Raw genomic sequence first — 25,330 nt, 5'->3', positions numbered from 1 at the left:
TCGTGTAAAACTATTAGCGATACTAATTAGATAGTTCGTATTAATATTAAATATTCTCAATTATTTTTTAGACACATCTTGAAATATTCCGAAGATTGATCATTTGTCAACCGGCGCAAGATGTTTGCTTTTATGAGTTTCAAGTTTGACATTTTCTTAAAATGTAAGCAGAAAAGTCTCAGACAAGAATAACAAATAAAATTGAAAAAAAGTTTTGTTCAGTTATTACATTATATCCGAAAAATACAGAAAAAAAGTATTTTGTTGTAAATACAGTGTATTGAGGAATATGCATATTCTAATAACTATTAAAAGTGGTTTACTATTGTGATTAAATCTTATCAGCCGGAATAATTGATAAAATTAATATATTACTGTAATCCTTTATAAGAAGTGTGTTCAAGTAACATAAATTTGACAATTTAACTCTAGCATGTGGCATATAATGAATGAGATTTATAAGTTTCATTGATCAAGAGAAGCCAGCAAAGCAATATGAGGATAAGAAGATTGTCAGCCCTATTTTGGGCGACATGTATTATAGCATTTATATTTATTCTATATGTTGTAACAGATCTTAGTTTTAAATTGCCTAGTATAAAACCTGCAATGGTGGATCTTGAAGATGTAAGTGTAAAAAAAATACATTGTAGTCTAGTCAGTCAACTTTTTCTCAGAAAAGTTTTATTAAATTAATTATAACACATACTGAAATGTAAGCACTTAATTAATCAAATATTTTAGAACAAATGGTCTTCGTTCGAATCAAAACTGCGAAACATAGAAAACGAACTAAACCAGCATCATGCTGTAGTTGGAGAGATTAAAAGTGCCATGGATCAGATTGTGGAGCAATCCCAAGAGTTTCATCCACCGCAGATAAGACCCAAACCCGTACACAAAGAGACTAAAATCAGGGAATTTAAGGTTGTCGGTGATGAGCCACCAAGGATGCATAGAAAAATAAATATGTCCTACTGCCCTATTCTTCAAACATCTTCTAAAACAGATGTGCAGGTAAAGTTTTACATTACACATACATTCACAGATTTTTGACTACAACACAACACTATTAATATATATGTAGTATTAATTTGAAATAATTAACCAGAAGTTAGTTTTATTGTTACTGTAATTTATGATTTTATTCAACTGATTAAAAACCCCAAGTAAATCATGTATTATATATGGAAGAGTACTTAGTTTATAGTTTATTAGCATAAAGTTAAATAAAATTAGAAATTACTGTTATTCATGTATTGTTTTTTTCATAATGGTACAGCTAATTTTCACATAATGAACTTAAGAATGTCATTTGTTAATTATGTAACTATTATTATATGGAAACTAATATGTTTATGTGGATGTATTTTTGTATATATTATTTGTGATGTCCTTATTATTTGTTAATATGCAGCATAGCTTTACATATACATTTATATTATGTAATATTCTTCATATAAAGTTTATATGAAAGATAGCTGTTAAAACATGATATATCCTTTGCCTATTTAAGCTTTACCTAAATTACCACTATTATTTGTTTATTTTGGGGTATAGTTCAATATATTTTACACTTAAAATACAAAATAACACAAGTCCTCTTGAAGTACTGCTTGTGTGCAACAGAATCAATAACTAATTATTTTCTTATTGCAGATGCTTTCAATGTATGACAGAATAATGTTTGATGATGTTGATGGTGGAGTGTGGAAGCAGGGCTGGAACATAGAGTATAAAGATAATCAATGGAGTAGTAAAAACAAGTTGAAGGTTTTCATAGTGCCCCATTCTCACAATGATCCTGGTAAATACATTGTAGAATATCTTGAATGTCATATACATATATTGGTTTGTGGAAACAGCTGATTTGTGTCATGTTATGAGAAAAAACATTTTTATGTTATTAAAAAGCAATAAATTATACAGGGTGGATCAAGACCTTTGAGAACTATTATAAGACTCAAACAAAAGCCATATTTACAAATATGGTGGAAAAACTCAAGGAAAATGTTGGAAGGAAATTTATTTGGGCAGAGACAAGTTATCTTTCATTGTGGTGGACATCTGATGCAACAGATAAGGAGAAAACAGATTTTCAAAAGTATTAATTAATTTTTATTAATAAATTATTTTATTTTGTTTTGCAGTGCAGTAGTTACTTTGTGAGCACTGTTAATATAATACTGTACTATGAATAATTATTTTTACATACCAGTGTTTAAACTTTGAATATATATAATAATCATCAGTATAATATTATATTATATCTATCCATACATAGAAAATAAAAATGAAAATGATTTATACACAAAAAATTTTCTATTGGATCATGAAAGTCAAATAAGCTATGAGAAATCATATAAATAATATGAGTTCATTAGGGGTGTCAAAAATATTAATACATAGCACACATATTTATTAAATTAATATTAATTTAAAACTTATATATATACTATTAATTTGAGTTCATAAAACATATTTTTTCCAGCTTATTAAAATCAGGACAAATTGAAATAGTGACGGGTGGATGGGTTATGAACGATGAAGCTAATTCCCACTGGCTATCAATTGCTCAACAACTAACAACAGGACACCAATGGCTACTTGATAATCTTGGTTACATACCCAAAAATGGCTGGGCAATCGACCCATTTGGGCATTCTAGCAGCCAGCCTTATTTATTGAAGTTGACGGGACTTGAAAATTCTGTTATACAAAGAGTACATTACAGAGTGAAGAAGGAACTTGCTTTGAACAGGCAACTGGAGTTTAAATGGAGGCAAATGTGGGGTAAGCTTGATTTTTAAAAATTTTCATTCAACCTTTCAAGTCATTGTAAAAAAATTCTTATGATGTTGCAACTATTAAATAGGCTAAAAGCTGAAACAATATTTGATAGATATGATTTGTCAGACAATAACGCTATCAAAGACCTGGAAGACCTATTCTGGATGTCAGAAAGTCTTCTCACATTAGTAAATCTGTAAGAAAGTCGAAATTTAGATACAAAGTGAATTCTAACAGAATATCACTGCAGAAGCCTATCAATTGAATATTGCACTGTGTCATTGTAAAAAACATGTTTGTGTATTTTATTGTTATGCCCTATAGAACTCTGGAGTTAAGTGTCTTTCTAACAATTTTTAAGATTGGATCATTAGTTCCGAAGATAACCATTAAATTTAAACTTATATACTGATGGATGTAATTAGGTTGAATTTACTTTGTCACTGTTGTAGGGTTTGTTAAATGAGCGAGAGACGTGTGTTCTAACTGCATTTATTCTTACGACTAATGTTACAAACACTATAGCGGGCCGGTGACATGAACGTATATAGGTATAGATATGGATATTAAGCTTCCTGATAATTGATTTAAAAATTGACCGAACATACCGCCCACCAAAAGGACATATGGTCCTTTTTAGATCAACTAAATGCTTATGAATGAATACAAATCTAGTAAAACATTGTAAAACAATAATTGCAAGTAAATCAGTTACATTATTGTTACATTGAGTCTATAGGTAAAGCGCAAAGTTTTGTTACAGATCGTTTTGTTATAGCACTGTTACTCTTCACACTGTATACTCTTGTAAAACCATCTGCACCTGGATGCTTATCAACAATTCTTCCCAGCGACCATTTTCCAGGTGGTAGATTATCTGTTTTAATTAATACTATATCTCCTATGTTTAGTTCCTTCTGTGTTTTTAGCCACTTAGGTCGCTGTTGAAGTCTTGACAGGTACTCATCTTGCCATCTGTGCCAAAAATCATTAACAAGTTTTTGAGTGTGTTGCCAGCGTGATAAGGCAGACATTTTGATGTTACTCATATCTGGTGAGGGAACGATGATGGGTGCTTCTCCAATTAGAAAATGTCCTGGCGTGAGTACATCTAAGTTGTCGGAATCAGTGTCATCTAGTGGACACAAGGGGCGTGAATTCAGACAAGCTTCTACCTGGCATAACACCGTGGTCATCTCTTCATATGTAAGGTGAGTTGTAACAATTCTTTTTAGATGGTGTTTAATGGATTTAACGCCTGCCTCCCACAATCCACCAAAGTTCGGGCTATACGCTGGTATGAAATGCATTTGTGTGCCATCTGTTGTTAGTGTTTGTGCTATCTCTTCTTTGTAGTCTAATTTGGCTTCGTTCCAGGCTTCTACAAGTTGTTTGTTAGCACCTACAAAGTTTTTGCCCTGGTCACTCCACAAGTGACTGCATCTGCCTCTTCGAGCAACAAAACGTCTGAAAGCTCCTATGAAAGCTTGCGATGTAAGATCTCCTACTAATTCAATATGAATTGCTTTTGTGGACATACAAATAAAAATTGCTATGTATGTTTTTATTGTTTTATTTCCTCGACCCTTTGACGTTAATGTTTGAAAAGGGCCACAAAAATCTACTCCACTGTGTAAAAATGGTCTGGAAGGAGTAACCCTTTGTTTTGGCAAATCTCCCATGATTTGAGATTTAGCAGTAGCTTTTATTCTGGAACATATGAGACATCTGTGTATATAACTTTTCACTAATGATTTTGCTTTTATTATCCAGTATTTAGAACGTAGATACGTTAACATCAGTTGTCTTCCACCATGAAGAGTTTTAGTGTGTGCATCAGCGATAATCAATAGTATAAGTGAATTTTTGCTTCCTATGATAATTGGATGTTTTCTAGAATAAGGTAAGTTTGTATGCCTGAGACGACCGCCCACCCTGAGGATATTTTCACTATCTAAGAATGGGGTGAGTGACTTCAGTAGACTTTTATTTGTAACTTGTTTATTCCTTTTCAGACTTGCTATTTCATCTTTGAATTCTTCTTCTTGTACCTTTTTAATGCAAATGTGTAATATGTCTTCTAGACTTTTAGTTGTGATTTCTTCTTGTTTTTTATAGTTTAGAAACATTTTACAGTAAGTTAATGTTTTTATTAATTCTGTTAAACTATCAAAATTTTCAAATTGTGATACTAATAATTTTCCTTGTTTTTCAGGTTCTACTGTATTCAGGTAAGTATTAATCTTTTCTACTTTCATTTCCATGTCTGTCATTATAACTTCTTGTTTACTAATCTTTATTTCCCTTTCAGCCAACCAGCTAGGACCTCTCCACCAGAGATCATTTTTCATCAGCGCCGAGAGAAACATTCCACGAGAGGCTAAGTCTGCGGGATTGTCACTCGACTGTACATGGTACCAATGTTTGTTGTTAATATTTTCTATGATTTGTACCACTCGATTGGCCACAAATGGCTTCCATCGATTGGGTTCTCCACAGAGCCACGAGATAACAATTGACGAGTCTGTCCATGCGTACATTTTGGATGTTGATATTTTCATAGCTTGTCCAATTTGTTTCATAAGTTTGCTGAGAAGTAAAGCACCGCAAAGTTCTAAGCGTGGTAAGGATATTGTCTTTAGTGGTGCTACCCTTGTTCTTGCAGCGATGAGATTTGTCATAATATTTCCTTCTGTTGTTATGGTTCGAATGTAAACAGCAGCTGCATATGCACGCATTGACGCATCGCAGAATCCATGTATTTGTATATTCTCTATATTATCGTTAGTTGTTCCTAGCCATCTTTCAATTTGTATGTTATTAACATTTTCAAAATCTGATCGTAACTGTTTCCATTCTTCTTCTAAAACGTCACTGATGTTTTCATCCCAGTCAACCTTTTCGAGCCATAATTTTTGAATTAATATTTTAGCCATAACTGTACTAGGAGCCAGCCATCCTAATGGATCAAATAACCTTTGTACGTCAGCTAAGATTCCTCGTTTAGTAATGGTTTTTCCCATCGGTGGTAAGTTTAAATTGTATCGAAAATTGTCTTCTTTTAAGTTCCATGTAATACCTAATGCTTTAATTGTTCCGTCAAGATTTAAGTCTAATTTGATATTTGTAGATCTTTTGTTTTCTTCAATGGACTGTATAAAATGCATGTTGTTGGATGACCATTTCTTAAGTTGAAACCCTCCTTTTTGCAAAATATCTGTTATTTGTTGCGCAATGATGATAGCCTCATCCACAGAGTCAGCGCCTGATAGAAGATCATCAATGTAGAAATCTTCCTTAATGATTTGCTTAGCTTGTGAATAGGAACCACCTTCATCGTCGGCTATTCTTTTCAATGTTTTGACCGCCAAATATGGAGCAGGGGCAGTACCAAAGGTGACTCGCAGAAGGCGATAATCTTCAAGGTTATCGGATTCATTCTGACGCCAAATGATCCGCTGATAATCTGCATCGTCTTTCGTCACTAGTATCTGCCGATACATTTGTTGAACGTCGGCTACAAAACAAACAAGCTTCATCCGCCATTTCATAATTAGGTTTCTTAAATCTTCTTGTAGCTGTGGGCCGACTAGTAACTCATCGTTAAGAGATATATTATTAATCCCCTTGCAGGATGCATCAAATACAATGCGTGTACGAGTGGTCTCCTTGTCACGGACTACGGCGTGATGTGGTAAGTACACTGACTTTGTTTCTTTTTCTTTTTCAGGAACTCTTTCCATGTGACCTTGCTGTATGTAATCATTTATAACTTTTGTATATTCTATTTTTAGGTCTGGTGATTTTTTAAATTTCCTTTCTAGCTGTAGAAATCTTTGTGTGGCGATATCCTTAGTCTTTCCTTCAGGTGATAGTGGATTACTTGTATTGAACGGTAATTTAACAATATATCTTCCTTCTTCATTTCTGGTCGTTGTGTTTTCATATATTTGTTCACATAGCTTTTCTTCTTGTGTTAAGCGTCTTTCAGTATCTACTTCTACTTCCCAAAAAGATTTGAACAGGTCATCAACGTCGATTTGATGGTGCATTACTACGTAAGTATCGTGTTGAGGTGAATGAATTTCTCCAAAAAGAATCCATCCCAGGCTGGTCTTCTGTGCACACGGTGTGCCTGGAGGACCTTTGATATAGTTTTGTTGCAATATTTCAGAATATTCCTTGACTCCTAAGAGTATATCTATATGACCTGGCTGAAAATAGTTTGGATCAGCCAGCTCGAGGCCCTTGAGGTGTGGCCATGGGTGTGTAGCAATTGTTCTGGCGGGCAACTTTGTGGTCAGCTGTTTTGACATGACATAAGCTTGAATAGGTAAGTTGAAATTTGGATCCCATCGCGATTTTAATTGTAGCTGAACCACATGCTTGATTTCTGTTTTTACTGATCCCACCCCAATGACATTGCCTTTCATTGGTTTACGTTCTAACCTAAGTAGTTGTGTTGCCTTCTCGCTAATAAATGTTGCTTGTGAACCTTGGTCTATTAACGCTCGTAGTGGAATGTTGTATCCTTGTTCACTTACTGCTTCCACGACTGCAGTCGCTAATAGTGCTACTCCCTGTCTGGTTGTAAAGTGTGACGCAATCATTGTATGTGCTTGTACATCTTCTTGCTTTTCTTCTACATGTTGTGAAATTTGCGGTTGTGGTTTTGAATTGCTCGTTGATGCCGCAGATTCCTGGTTCTTGGTTACATGTAGGAGAGAATGATGACGTCTTTGACATATTCTACAGGACACAGGTATCTTACAACTAAATGCTGAATGTCCTGGCACCAGGCAGTTGAAACATAACCGTTTGGCTATTGCGTAATTGTTTCTCTCAGTAGGTTCCATTTTCGTAAATTGTTTGCAGTGACAAAGTGTATGGTTATCATTACACATGATACAATTTTTTGTTTTGATTGACTTTGCAATATGGAAAGAACGTTGGCTCACTGTTGGTCTACTTTGGTGAGTGGAATGCTGTGTAGTATTTGCTGTCATCAATTCCAAGGTACGAAACTTTGACTCTAAGAATTTTTTAAATTCACTCCACGTGGGTAAAGCTTCTGATTCATCCTTGTATGCATATTCCTGCCAGCTTCTGTGCGTCTCTGGGTCCAACTTCTGAACCAGAAGATATATTATTATAGGATCCCAAGAGTCCGTTGAGATGTTCATATTTTTAAGGTTGTTCAAACATTCCATAGTAGTATCCAACAATCCTTTTAAAAGCGCAGCCGATTGTGTCATTATTTTTTTCTGATTAAATAATCTTTTCATTGTGCAGTTTAAATTTAAGCGTTTGTTTCCATATCTTTCCTTCAAAATTTCCCAAGCATGTGTATAATTATCGGACGTTACTTGAATATGCTTCAACAATGATTCAGCTTCGGCGGTAACACTTGTCTTCAAATAGTGTAATTTTTGTACGTCGCTTAAGTTAGTATTGTTGTGCACTAACGAAATAAAAAGATCACTAAAGGTAGGCCATGCTTCGTAGCTACCGCTGAATGTTGGTAATTGTATTTTTGGCAGTTGTAAAAGACTATTTTGTGGACATGAGTTTGAAATACTTGTATGCATAGATATTTCGTTTGATGAATTTGTTGACAATTTAATGAGCATATCCTTCAAATCTCCGTGAATAACATTATATAAATCTTCATAAATAAAAAATTCTTCGTTTAAAAAATATGGTAAATTTCCCTTGAGTTCCTTTGGTGTAATTTTCACTAAATCCCGATGAGCGTTCTTAAATGTGTTCCAATAATCATTAATTATTTTTGTCCGTGCTTCAATATAACCAATAGTTAATCTTGCCTTCGGGCATTTTTTTAAGTTGATTTGTGTTTTTTGCAATAAACTGGCGGTGTCTTCTAATACGGAGAGAAGTTGATTTTGTTCTTGGGTAGTCATTTTACACTGATAATGTTCCAAAAACTTTTATTTTAACGTCCAATAAACACTAAATAATAACCAATGTCACAAATTAATTCGTACTATTGTATAAAAACTTGTTTACAACTTCGTTGCATAGGCGAACCGTCCTTATCTATAAAGGAATGCGATTGTTTTGTACCGCTTCAGCGCCCGTCTTTCGATTCTCATCCGGCTCGAAGGACCATATGATGGATGTAATTAGGTTGAATTTACTTTGTCACTGTTGTAGGGTTTGTTAAATGAGCGAGAGACGTGTGTTCTAACTGCATTTATTCTTACGACTAATGTTACAAACACTATAGCGGGCCGGTGACATGAACGTATATAGGTATAGATATGGATATTAAGCTTCCTGATAATTGATTTAAAAATTGACCGAACATATACAAAGAGACAAATTAAAACTATTTTAATTTCAGATGGTTCTGGTAAAACCGATATGTTCACCCACATGATGCCTTTCTATTCGTACGATGTTCCTCATACGTGCGGACCGGACCCTAAGGTTTAATTTCATACACATAATTTGTTCGAAATATTATTGATGACATTTCAATAATATTTCGATGAAAATTTTAATTTCCAGATCTGCTGTCAATTCGATTTTAAAAGATTGCCCGGGAACGGGGTCACTTGTCCCTGGGGACTACCACCCAGAAAAATTGTCCAGAAAAATGTTGATGAAAGGTATGGTGTTTTTTCTATTTAACTTTTTTTCCAACTACTTTAACTTATTTTTTACATTTATTCTACCATACTATTGTATTATTTTCGCACATTTGGTACACTATGTTCTTTTACCTGTACCGCTGATCGAAAATATCATTTAGGTTGCAAAGGTAAGCGTAACAAACAAATAAAAAAACTTTTTTTATGGTATACGTTAGCGGACTAGCTTATGGGCCACCTGATGGTAAGTGGTCACCATCACCCATAGACAATGACGCTGTAAGAAATATTAACTATTCTTTACATCGTCAATGTGCCACCAACTTTGGGAACTAAGATGTTATGTCCCTTGTGTCTGTTGTTACACTGGCTCACTCACCCTTCAAACCAGAACACAATATTACCGAGTACTGTTATTTGGCGGAAGAATAACTGATGAGTGGGTAGTACCTACTCAGACGGGCTAGCACAAAGCCCTACCACCAAGTAAAACTAACTAAAAAGTTTATAAAATTATAATTTAACCTTATTAATGATCACGTTTTTATAAATATTCATTCAAATTTTTTTTATGTTACAGGTCTTTCATGATCTTGGATCAATGGCGTAAAAAGGCCCAGCTGTACCGCAGTAATGTAGTCCTCGTGCCGCTGGGCGACGATTTCCGCTACGACAGAGCGAATGAATGGGACAATCAGTACCAGAACTACGAAATGATCATTGATTACATAAACAGCAACGACGCGTGGAATGCTGAGGCGAGTTCGTTTTCAGTATTATATTGTATTGTATCTGCGAGCGGGTAAAGATTGCATTGATTCTGAGATTCGCTGGTTCTTCGCAGGTATGAGGTGCTTTTTCCAGATGGTGATTTTTTGACATTTATAAGCAAAAATGATGCTTCTATATGGAATAAAGATTTTGAGTATGAATTCCCTTCGATTCAACCAAATGCAGATAAAATACTAACAATGTACAATAGACTGATGTTCATATATTTTACGATTCGAAACGTACAATTGTCGTTGATTTTAAATAATATCAGTCAGTATTTATAGAGCTAAACACTGTATAATGTGTATTAGTACTGCCATGATGAATACCTTTGGGTATGGGGCCTCGGGAAAGAACTACTCTCTCACTAATAACCGCCTTATGATCTCAGGGTGTTGGGTACCAATAGCGGTTACGGTAATATTCCCCTTTCGACGTGCATATCGATTCTTTTTTGTTAGGGCTGGGGTGTAAATGTGCATACCTTGGAAAGTATATCAGCTCTAGCGAGATCTGTTCATTCTCTGTAGACGTGGATGGATCGTGCATGAATCCGTCACCATTTAAAAAGGAATTATAGCTTAGCTTCTAGGTATTTCAAAAACAATATTGCTGATGTAGAGTTCCGTACGTTTTCCTTCGGGAACAAGTGCGATCTGGTCTCATTTAGGCTATCTTAGGGCTATCGCTTCCATCTTCACACAGAGGTGGTGAGTCGCTAGCCCGTAAGAAGAAAGCGGATCTCATTGGTAAGAATACCACTAAGATTAGCTTTCCCTAGCGCGTTCAACTCGAGATTTTTAACGGTGAGAATTGGTTTAACAAAAAGCTAACTTAATGCAGCTTCGCTCATCAGGTACAATTTGGCACTCTCCAAGACTACTTCAAGGCGGTGCACGAGGAAATTAAACTGTCCGACTTCCCGGTGCTGACGGGCGACTTCTTCACGTACGCCGACCGGAACCAGCACTACTGGAGCGGGTACTACACGTCGCGGCCCTTCTACAAGAATATGGACCGGGCGCTGCTGGCCTACGTGCGGTGAGCAGTGTTGCCACCTGCTAGATGTTCACGCATAAATATCCCTATGACTAATGAAAATGTTGAGAAAGCTGGAGTAGCCCAAAATCGTCAAAATAAAATCTCATGTATCCCATTTGGGCGAAGTAGCCCAAAATCGTCAAAATAAAATCTCATGTAGCCCATTTGGGCGAAGAAGCCCAAAATCGTCAAAATAAAATCTCATGTATCCCATTTGGGCGAAGTAGCCCAAAATCGTCAAAATAAAATCTCATGTAGCCCATTTGGGCGAAGTAGCCCAAAATCGTCAAAATAAAATCTCATGTAGCCCATTTGGGCGAAGTAGCCCAAAATCGTCAAAATAAAATCTCATGTAGCCCATTTGGGCGAAGTAGCCCAAAATCGTCAAAATAAAATCTCATGTAGCCCATTTGGGCGAAGTAGCCCAAAATCGTCAAAATAAAATCTCATGTAGCCCATTTGGACGACAAGCGATTTTTCATATTTTTATATCGCCGTTTCGTCGGCGAGGTAGCCCAAATGGCGATAAATCGCCCAATCTGGCAACCCTGGCGGTGAGTTGCGAGTCGCTCGGGGCGACGCCGGGCCGACTCGCCGCTGACGGTGCTGGTCCGCAGGGCGGCGGAGACCATCACGGCGCAGGCGGGCGCGGCGGGCGCGCTGAGCCGCATCTCGGCGCTGCAGCTGCGCGACCGCGTGGAGCAGGCTCGGCGCGCGCTGGCGCTGTTCCAGCACCACGACGGCGTCACGGGCACGGCGCGCGACGACGTGCGCGAGGACTACGCGCGCAAGTCAGTACATACTAACGTCTCTCTGTCTCTTTCTTTCTCACGGACACACCACTGGGCCGAATGTGTGAAACATGCTTGAATTGTAAGGATGGACTTTACATGGCAAATACAAATAGAAGCGAAGCCGTTGGCTTATCATATGTACAGGGTTATTGGTAACTCGACGTACATCCGCTAGGAGGTGATAGGGGTGACTATTTGCAATATTTTTAACACCCATATGCATTATCCAAAAGTGAACCATTTTTGAGTTATCACGTTTTTTAGATTTTTTCAAAATTTGTCAAAAATGCAACTTCAAAAATTTATTTCGACAAAAATATCAATAAAAATCTATTTTGTCTTAAATCTTCGCGATTATTACACATTTAAATAAAACTAGTTATAAAGGATTTTAATCGCGTATATTAATTATTTTGGACATCCCGACGCAATTATTGCAAATAGTCACCCCTATCACCTCCTAGTGGATGTACGCCGAGTTACCAATAACCCTGTATATAAAGAGTAACTACTGAGTTTCATACCGATCTGTCTTCTCGAATATCCATTCGAAACAGTAGCTTTAATTTGATTTTGCTCCGGCACAATCCACGCTTCTTAACACTTCCCGTACGAAGACTTATACATTATATACCTATTAACGTACTTGGTACTGTTGCTACTTTTAAATTCGAGCTTATCTTTACAGAATGCTAACGGCCATCAAATACAGCCAATCGGCGATACAGCAAGCGGCGTACTATCTCTTGAAGCAACCTGCGATCCAGGACCAGACGCAGGAAGACGTGTACTTCGACGTGGACGACATCTGGCGGAAACACGACGAGATCCCGTCCCGGATAACGATCGCCCTGGACCCGATGTCGCCCTCGAGGCGGCTGCTGTTCTATAACGCGTTGGCGTTCAAGAGACACGAAATTGTGACCGTACTAGTGTCAACGCCACACGTTGAGGTGAGATTTGTTCTTATGCCAATATAACCGTGTTATTTAGGACCTGGTAAAATTAAATAGAACAGTGATAAGGAATGGTATGAACTAGGGATGTTGCGAATATTCGCGAATGCGGAAGTTCAGCATTATTTTAGACATCCGCAACCACATCCGCAATAACCGATGCGATTTGCATGCGGATGCGTATGTGGCACAAGTTGCTACAAGAAATAAATTTCGTGGGGCCGGCGGTCGGTGCGTGCTCATTGACCAATAGGAGCGAAGTATCGTTCGAATGGATTGTCATTTGTTTGCCGTTTTAAAATTATATTTTTTAATTCAAATCAAATCAAAATAAACTTTATTCAAGTAGGCTTTTATAAGCACTTTTGAATCGTCATTTTACAATTAAGTGAAGCTACCACCGGTTCGGAAAGTAGATTCTACCAAGAGCAAGAAACTCAACAGAGTAGTTACTCTTTTTTAACATTTAAAAAATACAAAGTTATGTTAGTTAAATACAATTATTTAAATTAATATATCCTGCTTGGAAGTCAACAGGTATTAGCTCCACGCTTTTTTATCATCTATAAAATGTTGTATCGTATAATATGCTTTTTCTACCAATGTATTTTTTACAAACGATTTGAATTTACTAAACGGCAAAGTTAAAAATGTCTGCGGAATTTTATAATAGAAACGGATACCTTGCCCCAAGAAGGACTTATTGACTTTGCGGAGTCGGAAACTTGGCGTTATAAGCTTATCCTTACTTCTAGTGCATATACAATGATTATCACTGATTTTATCAAAGTAATCAATGTTACTGTGAATATACATAATATTGTTGTAAATATATTGCGACGCAACAGTGAGTATTCCTACTTTGTTAAAAACATCCCGAAGAGAGTCTCTAGCTCCAAGATTATGAATAAACCGGATTGCTTTCCTGTTAGGGATGATAAATAAGAACTCCACTGAAGTTTGGAATCCAGTTCTATTCCTAAGAACACCGTAGCATCAGCTACTTCAAGACAGTCACCGTTTAAAGATATATTATAATTTTGCCTTCTAACATTGGGTAGGGTAAAAACTACAAATTTAGTTTTTTGAGCATTTAAAACTAAACTATTTACTGTAAACCAATTGTGTATAGTCTGAGATAATGCACCGTTCACATCGTCATAGTCAGTTTTTTTCCTGTCAACCTTAAAAATCAGCGAAGTATCGTCAGCAAACAGCACTATATCACAAATACCTTAAACATAGAAAGGAAGATCATTTATATATACTAGGAATAGAAAGGGACCCAAAATTGAACCTCGTGGAACACCCATTTTTAACGTAGATCCAGAAGACTTTATTCCATTAATGAAAACTTGATTACATGAGTTTTCAACCTAATTACCTTATTTTGTATTTTAACTAGGTATTCGACCCGGATGGCAACCCGATAATGGCTCAAATATCGCCCGTGGTAGCTGGAGAGAAGCGACTCGGCTTCGCAGCGAACAAGTTCCAGTTGTCCTTCCCGGTGGTCGTGGACGCGTTGGCTATCACCGTCTACACCGTGTCGCTGCGGGACAACATGGCTATCAATAAGTACGTGAATATTGTAACAGTCACTTCAGTTTTATTGTGTTTACTGAATAAATTAAATAAATAAATTTACTTGGTAGGGCTTTGTGCAAGCCCGCCTGGGTAAGATATCACTCACTCATCATATATAGCACTGGCTGTATGTTCGTCGTAGTCATCTGCTGCATCTATCGAAATTTAGCATTTATGTTATGAGTATATTATATTAAGCACTACCGATTTTGACATATTGAAGTACTTATTTAAAGTTACTTGGTGGGAGGACTTCGTTCAAGACCGTCTGTGTGGGTACGATCCAATCATACTCAGTATTGTTGTGTTCCAGTTTGAAGGATTATTGAGCCAGTGTAATTACAGGCACAAGGAACATAAAGGAAGCTTAGGTATATTATATATCGCGCGGTGGTGATCACTTGCCATCAAATAGCACGCGTTGCAAGTTCGCGCACATATTTCATAGTCGAGATGGCCGCGTTGTTAGAACGCGTGCATCTTAACCGATGATTGCGGGTTCGAACCCAGGCAAGCACCGCTGATTCATGTGCTTAATTTGTCTTTATAATTCATCTCGTGCTCAGCGGTGAAGGAAAACATCTTGAGGAAACCTGCATGTGACAAATTTCATAGAAATTCTGCCACATGTGTATTCTACCATGTGGAACAGCGTGGTGGAATATGTTCCAAACCTTCTTCTCAAAAGTGAGAGGAGGCCTTTAGCCCAGCAGTGGGAATTTACAGGCTGTTGTTGTGTTGTGTGTTTGTTATGCAAACTCTATAGCCCGTGTATAACAAATATAATTTAAAAATCGAACATAATATCTTGTAAAATTTAAACACTACATTCACATACATGAACTGTGATGTAACTGAACTAAAAGGCCGAATCATGATTCGTCTCTCGTATACACAACCACAACCTAATTAGAAGAACAGCTCAAACACCGCTTTCATAATGTTTCTTTTACATTCTACAATCTTGGAATATGTTCCAAACCTTCTCGTCAAAAGAGAGAGGAGGCCTTTAGCCCAGCAGTTTGCATTTACAGGCTGTTGTTGTGTTTTCGTTGTTGTACATATTTCATAAAAAAATAACCAAAGTATCGCGTACGTCCGATGCGTGTAGGTACACGTCGTACGCGCGCGTGCGTGTCTACAACGCGGACTACTGGTCGGTGGATCTGCCCAAGGTGTTCGCTGTGGAGCAACCTGCGGCGCGGCTGGCGGCCGACGTGGCGCTGCAGGCCGGCAATAGCTCGCGCGTCGTGGCCACCATGAGCGGCCTGCTCAAGGCCGTAATCGCGCCCGACGGACACACCATGCCCGTGCACATGGACTTTGTTCAGTGAGACACTTCGCTATTATTACATTTTATACATACAAAATATCTTTTAATACTCGATAATGTTTGTTTATATTGCCCAATTATTATATTTACAATCTGATTAAGACTATGTATATAAAGCTCTCTTAAATTATTAGCTGTCAGGTTGTAAGTGGAAAGTATAGTACGACACCACTTAGTATGTAGCATCGGCAAAATTCATAAAACCGTTCACATCCGAATTAAGTACACGATCCCGGATTATCAATATTCATTTCTTATGTGACTATGATCTTTACACAAACGTAAAAACATATAATATCATATGACCTAATATATTTGTCAATTTGACACGTCAATTTGCTTTCTCGGGTTGAACTGACTCGAAAATCTATAGCGACGAATAGCCTCGAATGGCGCGTTAGGGAGCTATTTCTATTGGTTGTGTTAATCGCCAGTAATCGGTTTTACGAATTTTACTGATGCTACACCTAACATGTGTCGTACTATACATATATCATCAGAAGTCTTTACGAAAATTTCAAGAACATTTAATAAAAATTCAAATCAACTGAATGAATATTTAAATCTAAGATTTGTTTCTGTTAACTGTCATTGGAATATAATACTGGACAATTATAAATAGTTTTTGATAAAAAAAATTAACCTATTAACCAGTTAATTATAATTCACAGATATGATACTCAAAAAGCTCAAGACAACAACAGCGGAGCGTACCTGTTCATCCCGGACGGCCCGGCGACGCCTTTCAAGCCGGACCCGTTCCCGGAGATGGTGATCACGGAAGGACCGTTCAAAGCTACGCTGTACTCAGGCCTAGTGGGACCCAAAGCTGCTGAAATATTGCTTGCGGTGAGTTATTGATTAATTCTCACAGTAAATATGTTTAATGTAGTTTTAATACTCAACTTTACATGTACGGCCAATAAACTTCAATGATTTTTTTTTTTATTTATTATAGTTAGGCAGACTCGCAGATATAGACAGGCCGCCTGATAATAAATTTGGTCGAAATGATCTGTGACGTGATTAGTAGATTGTTTCATCTGCGTTGTATTAACAATTAATTCTTTTAATGGCCCAGTGGTTAGAACGCGAGCATTTTAACCGATGATTGCGGGTTCAAACCCAGGCAAGCACCGCTGATTCATTTGCAGTAGTAATTTACAGGCTGTTGTTGTTGTTGTTATTGTTGTTATAGAAACTTGAATATCTAATTTAATAAGAATACGTATTTCCATTACATGTCAAGATAAAACTTATCAAACAACACTTGCAATATATATTTTATTGTAATTTGTAACCAGTTAAGATTATAATTAATACTCTTGGTTGGCTCCGTCTGAAAGTAACGATAAACAAACAAAGTGAGCCTCGTTCTGAATTACGTATTTTTGTAATAAATATTTAATACGATACCTATTTTAATGAGTCATGTTTATTTGGCATTACCCATTCCAATCTTGAACAACATAATCTCAAATTAAATTAAAAAAAACAACATTTCATATTATTTTAAATTAGCTAAAAAAAGTAACAACAAACAATTTCGGTATTGGTAATCGGTCAGTTTCAATACTAACCTAATCTAAATCGGAAGTGAATAGTTAAGGCAGTGAATATTTGATTATATTGATTGTATGTAACTGATTGTAATACCATTAGATATGGATAATTTAAAATATGTAATAAAAACGGTTTCCCGGCATTGTTCCCACAAAACAGTTCTGATTGAAATAGGGTATTTTCGGTGGTGAAATATAAATTATGAAAGTTGATAAAACTTAAAGATTCTGATTTTGAGTCATAAAAACACATTATTACTTTATAATACTAAATTAAAATTTGTAAAAGCAGAACGCCGGTCGTATTTATGAATATGGACTTATTTATACATGTGTGACGTCACCAAAATGACTGACAGCTTTTTTTGCGGGAATAAAAAGGTTTAAATTTTAATTTCATTTTCGGGCAAGAAAGGGTGTTTATTTTGTCAAAATATATTTTTTCTGGCTTTTTATGATGATATACCTACAACATTTTGAAGTACAATATTAAACACCCTATTAAATAGCTGAATACACCAAAAGCTCTGGCTATTGAATCAAATGAAGCCGAACTGATTTACTATTGTAAGGATCAGAAGTGGTTAAAGATAAAAAAAAATAACAAATATGACAAACATTTATATTTCTTACAATTTATTTAAGGAAACAAAATGTCAATCAACACTTTAACAAAAAACACACAGCAATTCGATTCGATAATAGAAATAAACGTAAGCAAAAGAGTAATTAAAGGGCTCACGTGACCAACGATCCGACCTCTCGGACTGTCGACAAGGAAATGTTCCCACAAACTTCTGTTATCGCTCTTTTATACGATTTGGGTAGCAGCAAAAAAAAATTGTTTGTCCTATTTTAAAGAAGCTTAGCTTATACTATTATAATTGAATGTAAATCAAAAAATAAGAAATATCTTGAATTTTCTTATAAAATAAGATATCTTTTTCGAAACTCACTAAGCGAAGGCAATGTATATTGTTTGCCATAAATATCCAGCGTAACTACGGACACAAGGAACAATATCTTAATTTACAAGGCAGGTGGCGGGATGACTCATATTTTTATGGTGGGATGGTAATTACCATCAGATATCTCATTTTGTCAGTTAGGCTACTGAATTAAAATGAAATTAATGTATTCTATATTCTACATAGGTGAAAAAGGCGTATTATTCGATACAAGATTTTGTAGATGATAAAAAAGCATGGAATTAATACCTGTTGACTTCCAGGCAGGATATATTAATTTAATAATTGTATTAAATAACATGACTGTATTTTTTTAAATTTTGAAAAAGAGTAACTACTGAGTTTCTTGCCGTTTCTTCTCGGTAGAATCTACTTTCCGAACCGGTGGTAGCTTCACTTAATTGTTAAATGACGATTCAAAAGTTCTTGTAAAAGCCCACTTGAATAAAGTATACTTTGATTTTGATTTTTGATTTCTAGTCCATCTTACCCCTCGTTAGATCTCAGTGTACAACAACCCGTCGCTACCGCACGCTGAGGTGGAGATCAGCAACACATTGTTGATCGACCCTCAGGTGGACGACTTGGAGCTCGCAATGCGCTTCTCCACCCCCATCAAGAACGGAGACGTGTTTTACACGGATCTCAACGGAATGCAGGTTAGTGGCCTTTCGAAATATATTATAATAGGCTATTTGACTGGTTTTTAAAATCAATTTTATATTATTCAATAGAAGTTAAGGAACCCAGTAAAAGTTGTGTTTTTTTATTTCTAGTAAATATTTGCCAAAAAAATATCATATTAAAAATTCCATATTTAAATGGCGCGCAAAAACGCTACTTGGACAATATGACACTGCAAGGTCGGTGACGTCACTTTCTTGTATTTTAATCTGTGGTACGTATAGTAATATAGAAAAGCAAAGTTTACAAAAAAGTGACTTCATCTTAAGCCTGGCCAATCAGGAGCGTTTTGTGTCACGTGACAAACGTTTGAAAATTTGCATTTTTATTTATGGATTTATGAATAAATTAAGTATTATTTTCAACTTTCGTTAGTAAATAACCATTTATAAACTCATAATATACACTGATTACAATAAATCACAATTTATTTTTCGTATTGTCGAATAGCCTATTACCTGATATTAACTACAGGCACAAGGGACGTAACATCTTAGTTCCCAAGCTCTGTGGCACATTGACGATGTAAGGAATAGTTAATATTTCTTACAGCGTCATTGTCTAAGGGTGATGGTGACCACTTACCATCAGGTGGCCCATATGCTCGTCCGCCAATCTACAACATAAAAAAAAAAAACTTAAAACCTCTAGGTACTAGCAGACGAGGTACCTAATTAATCCGAGGTTTGGCGTGTCTGCTGTATGAGAAAAACTATTACCGATCGCTTGTTTGTTGTATCCTATGTTCCATTTAGACTTTGATTGTAATATTTGAATGTATATCCAATTGTATATCAAAATCACTCACGGAATACTTATTTTATAAATCCGAACTCAGCTCGATTAGATATAAATACATTTATTTAACGTAATAGGTTCAATCTGCATAATTCCATGTTGTACAATCGATCATCCTTAACTTTCATGATAACCCCTTTCAAAAACCCCGGATTCTGACCACCGACAGCTCTCTTCTGTTTTTCTTGTTTTATTTCTCCTGTCACCTCACAATCTGTCCAGTAATCCAATTGGTCAGCCGAACAAAGTCGGCTTTCTTAACCAGCCAATCACGACGCAACAGTGTTATCATCTCAAAATCAGAATAATATAATTAAAATCATCACACTTATGTCTGGTCTGGGCCGGTGTCCGTTACAGCTGATCAAGCGTCGGTACTTCGAGAAGCTTCCGCTGCAGGCGAACTTCTACCCGCTGCCGGCCGCCGCCCTGCTGCAGGACGGCGCGGCGCGCCTCACGCTGCTCACCTCCACGCCGCTCGGCGCCGCCGCGCTGCGCAGCGGACAGATCGAGGTATAGCACGACACAACTTAGATGTCGCATCGGCAAAATTCGTAAAACCGATCACATCCGAATTGAGTACGCTATCCCAAATTATCAATATTTATTACTCACACGAATATGATCTTTGCACAAACGTAATAACTTGTAATATCATATGACCTAATATATTCGACAATTTGACACGTCGATTTACATGCACTTGCTTTCTCTGACGCGTGAATCTATAGCGACGAATAGCGTCGAACGGCGCGATAGGGAGCTATTTCTATTGGTTGTGTAAATCGGCAGTAATCGTTTTTATTTTCATTCCATTGCATTTTCCGATGCGACAATAGAAGATTATATTATAGATAAAAATCACATTTACTTATAAAAACCTATATTACAACAGTAACTATAAATATAATATTAATAATAATAATATGAGACAACATCACATACATTACTCTGATTCCAATGTAAGTAGCGGAAGCACTTGTGTTATGGAAATCAGTAAGTAATAAAGTAACGACGGTACCACAAACACCCAGACCCAAAGACAACATAGAAAACTAATGGTAATCTACATCGACTCGGCCGGGGATCGAACCCGGGACCTCAGAGTGGCGTATCCGTGAAAACCGGTGTACACACCACTCGACCATGGAGGTCGTATAAGTTATGTATGTTTTAAAAATCAATGCAAATGCAGAAACTTTGCAGTCGGTTGACAAGTAAAGCTGTTCTTAATGGAGGATCCGTTCCCAGGTGATGCAGGACCGGCGCCTCAGCCGCGACGACAACCGCGGCCTCAACCAGGGCGTGTTGGACAACGTGCGCACGCGACACACCTTCCGCCTGTTGCTCGAGCGCGCCGGACAAGTCTGCGCGGTACATTCCGACCCATGTCGCCCACGACGTGTGCGCAAACAAACGCACACTGACTATTCCTTCGTTCCCATGATGTGATGGGAACTCAAACTCAAACTCCTTTATTCAATATAGAAGCATTACACTTATTGATTGTCAAATAAACACTACCACCGGTTCGGAAAAAGGAACACCCTGACCTGAGAAGAACCGGCGAAAGAAACTCAGCGGGTCCTTTTTTTTTTGTTATTTTTTTTTGTCAAATTAATAAGATACATAGTAGTATATGATTAGAAATAGCCAGGTGGCGATCGTTTCATTCCCAAGGTGTGCTATCAAACATTAACTCGCTTATTGTATAGTAACCTTTTGCACACAAGCGTTCCTTAACAATTTTTTTAAATTTGGCAACAGAAGCATTTTGGACGCTTTCTGGGATCTTGTTGTAAAAGCGTATACATTGCCCCACAAAAGAGTTACTGAAACTATGCAGTCGAGTAACAGGAGTAACAAGATTGTGTTTGTTCCTTGTACCAATGTTATGAGAATCACATTTTCTCATAAAAACATTAATATTTTTCCGTACATACAAAACATACCTGACATTACCTATACTTGATTTGTAGAGAAAATGTAGTGACATGATACTAATTAACATTAGAGTTCTTGCCTCTTTGTATCGTCGTTCTAATAAAATAAATAATTTCGTGATGTTTGATAAAATTTCGTATCATATATAATATATTGCATTACTACTAGCTCATTTTTTATATGTAACGTATTAAATGATAGATTGGGAGTGGTTCAAGGTCAACTGAAGAGTGTAATGTGTAATGCTTTTATATGTAACGTATTAAATAATAAATAAATGATTTGCAGTGGTTCAAGGTCAACTGAAGAGTGTAATGTGTAATGCTTTTATATGTAACGTATTAAATAATAAATAAATGATTTGCAGTGGTTCAAGGTCAACTGAAGAGTGTAATGTGTAATGCTTTTATATGTAACGTATTAAATAATAAATAAATGATTTGCAGTGGTTCAAGGTCAACTGAAGAGTGTAATGTGTAATGCTTTTATATGTAACGTATTAAATAATAAATAAATGATTTGCAGTGGTTCAAGGTCAACTGAAGAGTGTAATGTGTAATGCTTTTATATGTAACGTATTAAATAATAAATAAATGATTTGCAGTGGTTCAAGGTCAACTAAAGAGTGTAATGTGTTATGCTTTTATATGTAACGTATTAAATGATAGATTTGCAGTGGTTCAAGGTCAACTAAATAAATGTGTAATGTATGTTGTTTTGCAGTCGAAGTCCCCCTAAATAATAAATAAATGATTTGGAGTGGTTCAAGGTCAAGTGAAGAGTGTAATGTCTATTGTTTCGCAGTCGAAGTCTCCCGAGCAGAGCAGCGAGTACCTGACGCTGGGCGCGCACGTGTCGCAGCAGGCGCTGCTGCAGCCGCTGGTGACGATGCACTACAGCGCCGGCGAGAACGAGCCGCGCCCCGCCTACGCGCGCTCTCTCCTCAGCGCGCCCGACGTCGTACTTGCCGCCTTCCACTCGCACGTCGCCGCCAAGGTTGTTAAATGACCCTTTCAAATCAAATTAAACTTTATTCAAGTAGGCTTTTATAAGCACTTTTGAATCGTCATTTAACAATTAATTGAAGCTACCACCGGTTCGGAAAGTAGATTCTACCGAGAAGAACCGGCAAGAAACTCAGTAGTTACTATTTTTTAACATTTAAAAAATACAACGTCATGTTAATTAAATACAATTATTTCAATTAATGTATCCTGCTTGGAAGTCAACAGGTAATATACAACATATACAACAACAACCTGTTGTTGAAGATAGAACGACACGCACGCGAATAAATTCACGTTCGCGCGAACTCGCCCTTACAGCGACGATGCACCAATTTTACGCCTTAACACTATAATTAAACTAGTTCTTATTCTCGTTTGAACCGATATCTAGCTAAAGGGATTGGACGAGTTTGCAGAGTCTACAGAAAACAACAACAGCCTGTAAATTCCCACTGCTGGGCTAAAGGCCTCCTCTCCCTTTGAGGAGAAGGTTTGAAACATATTCCACCACGCTGTTCCAATGCGGGTTGGTGGAATACAAATGTGGCAGAATTTCTATGAAATTTGTCACATGCAGGTTTCCTTACGATGTTTTCCTTCACCGCTGAGCACGAGATGAATTATAAAGACAAATAAAGCACATAAATCAGCGTTGCTTGCCTGGGTTTGAACCCGCAATCATCGGTTAAGATGCACGCGTTCTAACCACTGGGCCATCTCGACTCGACCCTTTATATACCAATGGTTTAAGACATATGGCCGATGTGTTGGTAATCTAATTTTTTTTGTTATAGATTAGGGAACGAGCATATGGGCCACCTGATGGTAAGTGGTCACCATCACCCATAGACACAGTGTCATTGTCTAAGAAATATTAACCATTCCTTGCATCGCCAATGCGCCGCCAACCTTGGGAACTAAGATGTTATGTCTGTGCCTGTAGTTTAACTGACTTACTCACCTTTTAAACCGGAACGCAACAATACTGAGGACTGTCGTTTGACGGTAGAATATCCGATGAGTGGGTGGTACCTACCCTGGCGGGCTTGCACAAAACCCTACCACTAAGTAATAACTGTCTATCTCTGTAAATGGAAATAAATTGAAAAAATGATTACTTGGTGGTACGGCTTTGTGCAAGCCCGTCTGGGTAGGTACCACCCACTCATCAGTTATTCTACCGCCAAACAACAGTACTCAGTATTGTTGTGTTCCGGTCTGAAGGGTGAGTGAGCCAGTGTAACTACAGGCACAAGGGACATAACATCTTAGTTCCCAAGGTTGGTGGCACTTTGACGATGTAAGGAATAGTTAATAATTCTTACAGCGTTAATGTCTATGGGCGATGGTGACCACTTACCATCAGGTGGCCCATATGCTCGTCCACCAACCTATACCATAAAAAAAAATGATTAATGTCATAATATATTATCAGATACGATATATTCCTTTCTACTGCCTAATAAATGAATGTGGCAGGAGAGTCTGACCGGATCTTGGTAACCACAAACAAGTACAGGGAGTATGAGACATGCGTGTTATATATATATATTATATCGGTAACGTTATTTTTTAAATCCAGAATAAGGACGGCGCCATACACCACGGCATGGGTATGACCTTCCAGCGTGTACAATTGGACACTTGCTACGGCAACAAGGCGATTGAGAAGTGGTATCCACTCAGCGAGGGACAGGTACAATATTATTAATTACTTTGAAAGTAATTATTTTATCTAAGATGAGTAAAATGCTTTTGTCAAATTTATTAAAGATATTGACATTGAATTTTATTTAAAACAACATCCAACACACCTCTCCCTTTGAGGAGATGGAGAGGTGACGTTTCCTCACTGTGTTTTCCTTCACCACTAACCACGAGATGAATTATAAACACCCGCAATCATCGGTTGTAACCACGGGGCCATCTTGCCTCTTATTTATAAAATATCTGACGACCTCCGTGGTCGAGCGGTGTGTACACTGGTTTTCATGGGTACGCCACTCTGAGGTCCCGGGTTCGATTCCCGGCCGAGTCGATGTAGTAGATTAGTTTTCTATGTTGTCTTTGGTCTGGGTGTTTGTGGTACCGTCATTACTTCTGATTTCCATAACACAAGTGCTTCAGCTACTTATATTGGGATCAGAGTAATGTATGTGATGTTGTCTCATATTTATATTTATTATTATTATTCAAATTTCCAGATACCGTTGACAGATATGGTGGACGTACAGCAGGATCAGGTATTCGACAGTTCGTTGACATTCGTCCACGTAAGGAACCCAATACCGGAGGCATTTATCGCGCTTTGTCCGATGGAAATACGATCTGTCTTCATAAATCAAACGTTAAAACGCACCTAAGACTTAATTACTAATAAATACTATTCAATGATTAACTTGTAAATTATTGTAACAAATTTTAGGCAATGTTTATTATAAACTTGAAAACAAAATTAGAGAGAAATAAAAGACGATT

At 37.1% G+C, this 25,330-nt stretch overlaps 1 protein-coding gene across 1 annotated transcript; it reads left to right on the top strand.

Moving 5' to 3' along the window:
• Positions 1 to 128: 128 nt before the first annotated feature.
• LOC124538591 (alpha-mannosidase 2) lies at positions 129 to 25,330 on the top strand. Its single transcript, XM_047115695.1, has 20 exons — positions 129 to 627; positions 745 to 1,017; positions 1,660 to 1,807; positions 1,930 to 2,104; positions 2,492 to 2,793; positions 9,155 to 9,240; positions 9,322 to 9,422; positions 9,985 to 10,162; positions 11,035 to 11,219; positions 11,837 to 12,010; positions 12,702 to 12,966; positions 14,375 to 14,547; positions 15,668 to 15,886; positions 16,561 to 16,738; positions 18,920 to 19,078; positions 20,262 to 20,414; positions 21,153 to 21,275; positions 22,650 to 22,841; positions 24,435 to 24,548; positions 25,057 to 25,330. Exons 1-20 carry the CDS (start codon positions 496 to 498, stop codon positions 25,213 to 25,215), a joined length of 3,489 nt encoding a protein of 1,162 aa, XP_046971651.1. The 5' UTR covers positions 129 to 495; the 3' UTR covers positions 25,216 to 25,330.

Source organism: Vanessa cardui, chromosome 20 (assembly GCF_905220365.1).
Source record: "Vanessa cardui chromosome 20, ilVanCard2.1, whole genome shotgun sequence".
Classification (NCBI taxonomy): Eukaryota; Metazoa; Arthropoda; class Insecta; order Lepidoptera; family Nymphalidae; genus Vanessa; species Vanessa cardui.
Note: the sequence above shows the minus strand (reverse complement) of the source record. Positions and strands in the feature narration are given on the sequence as shown.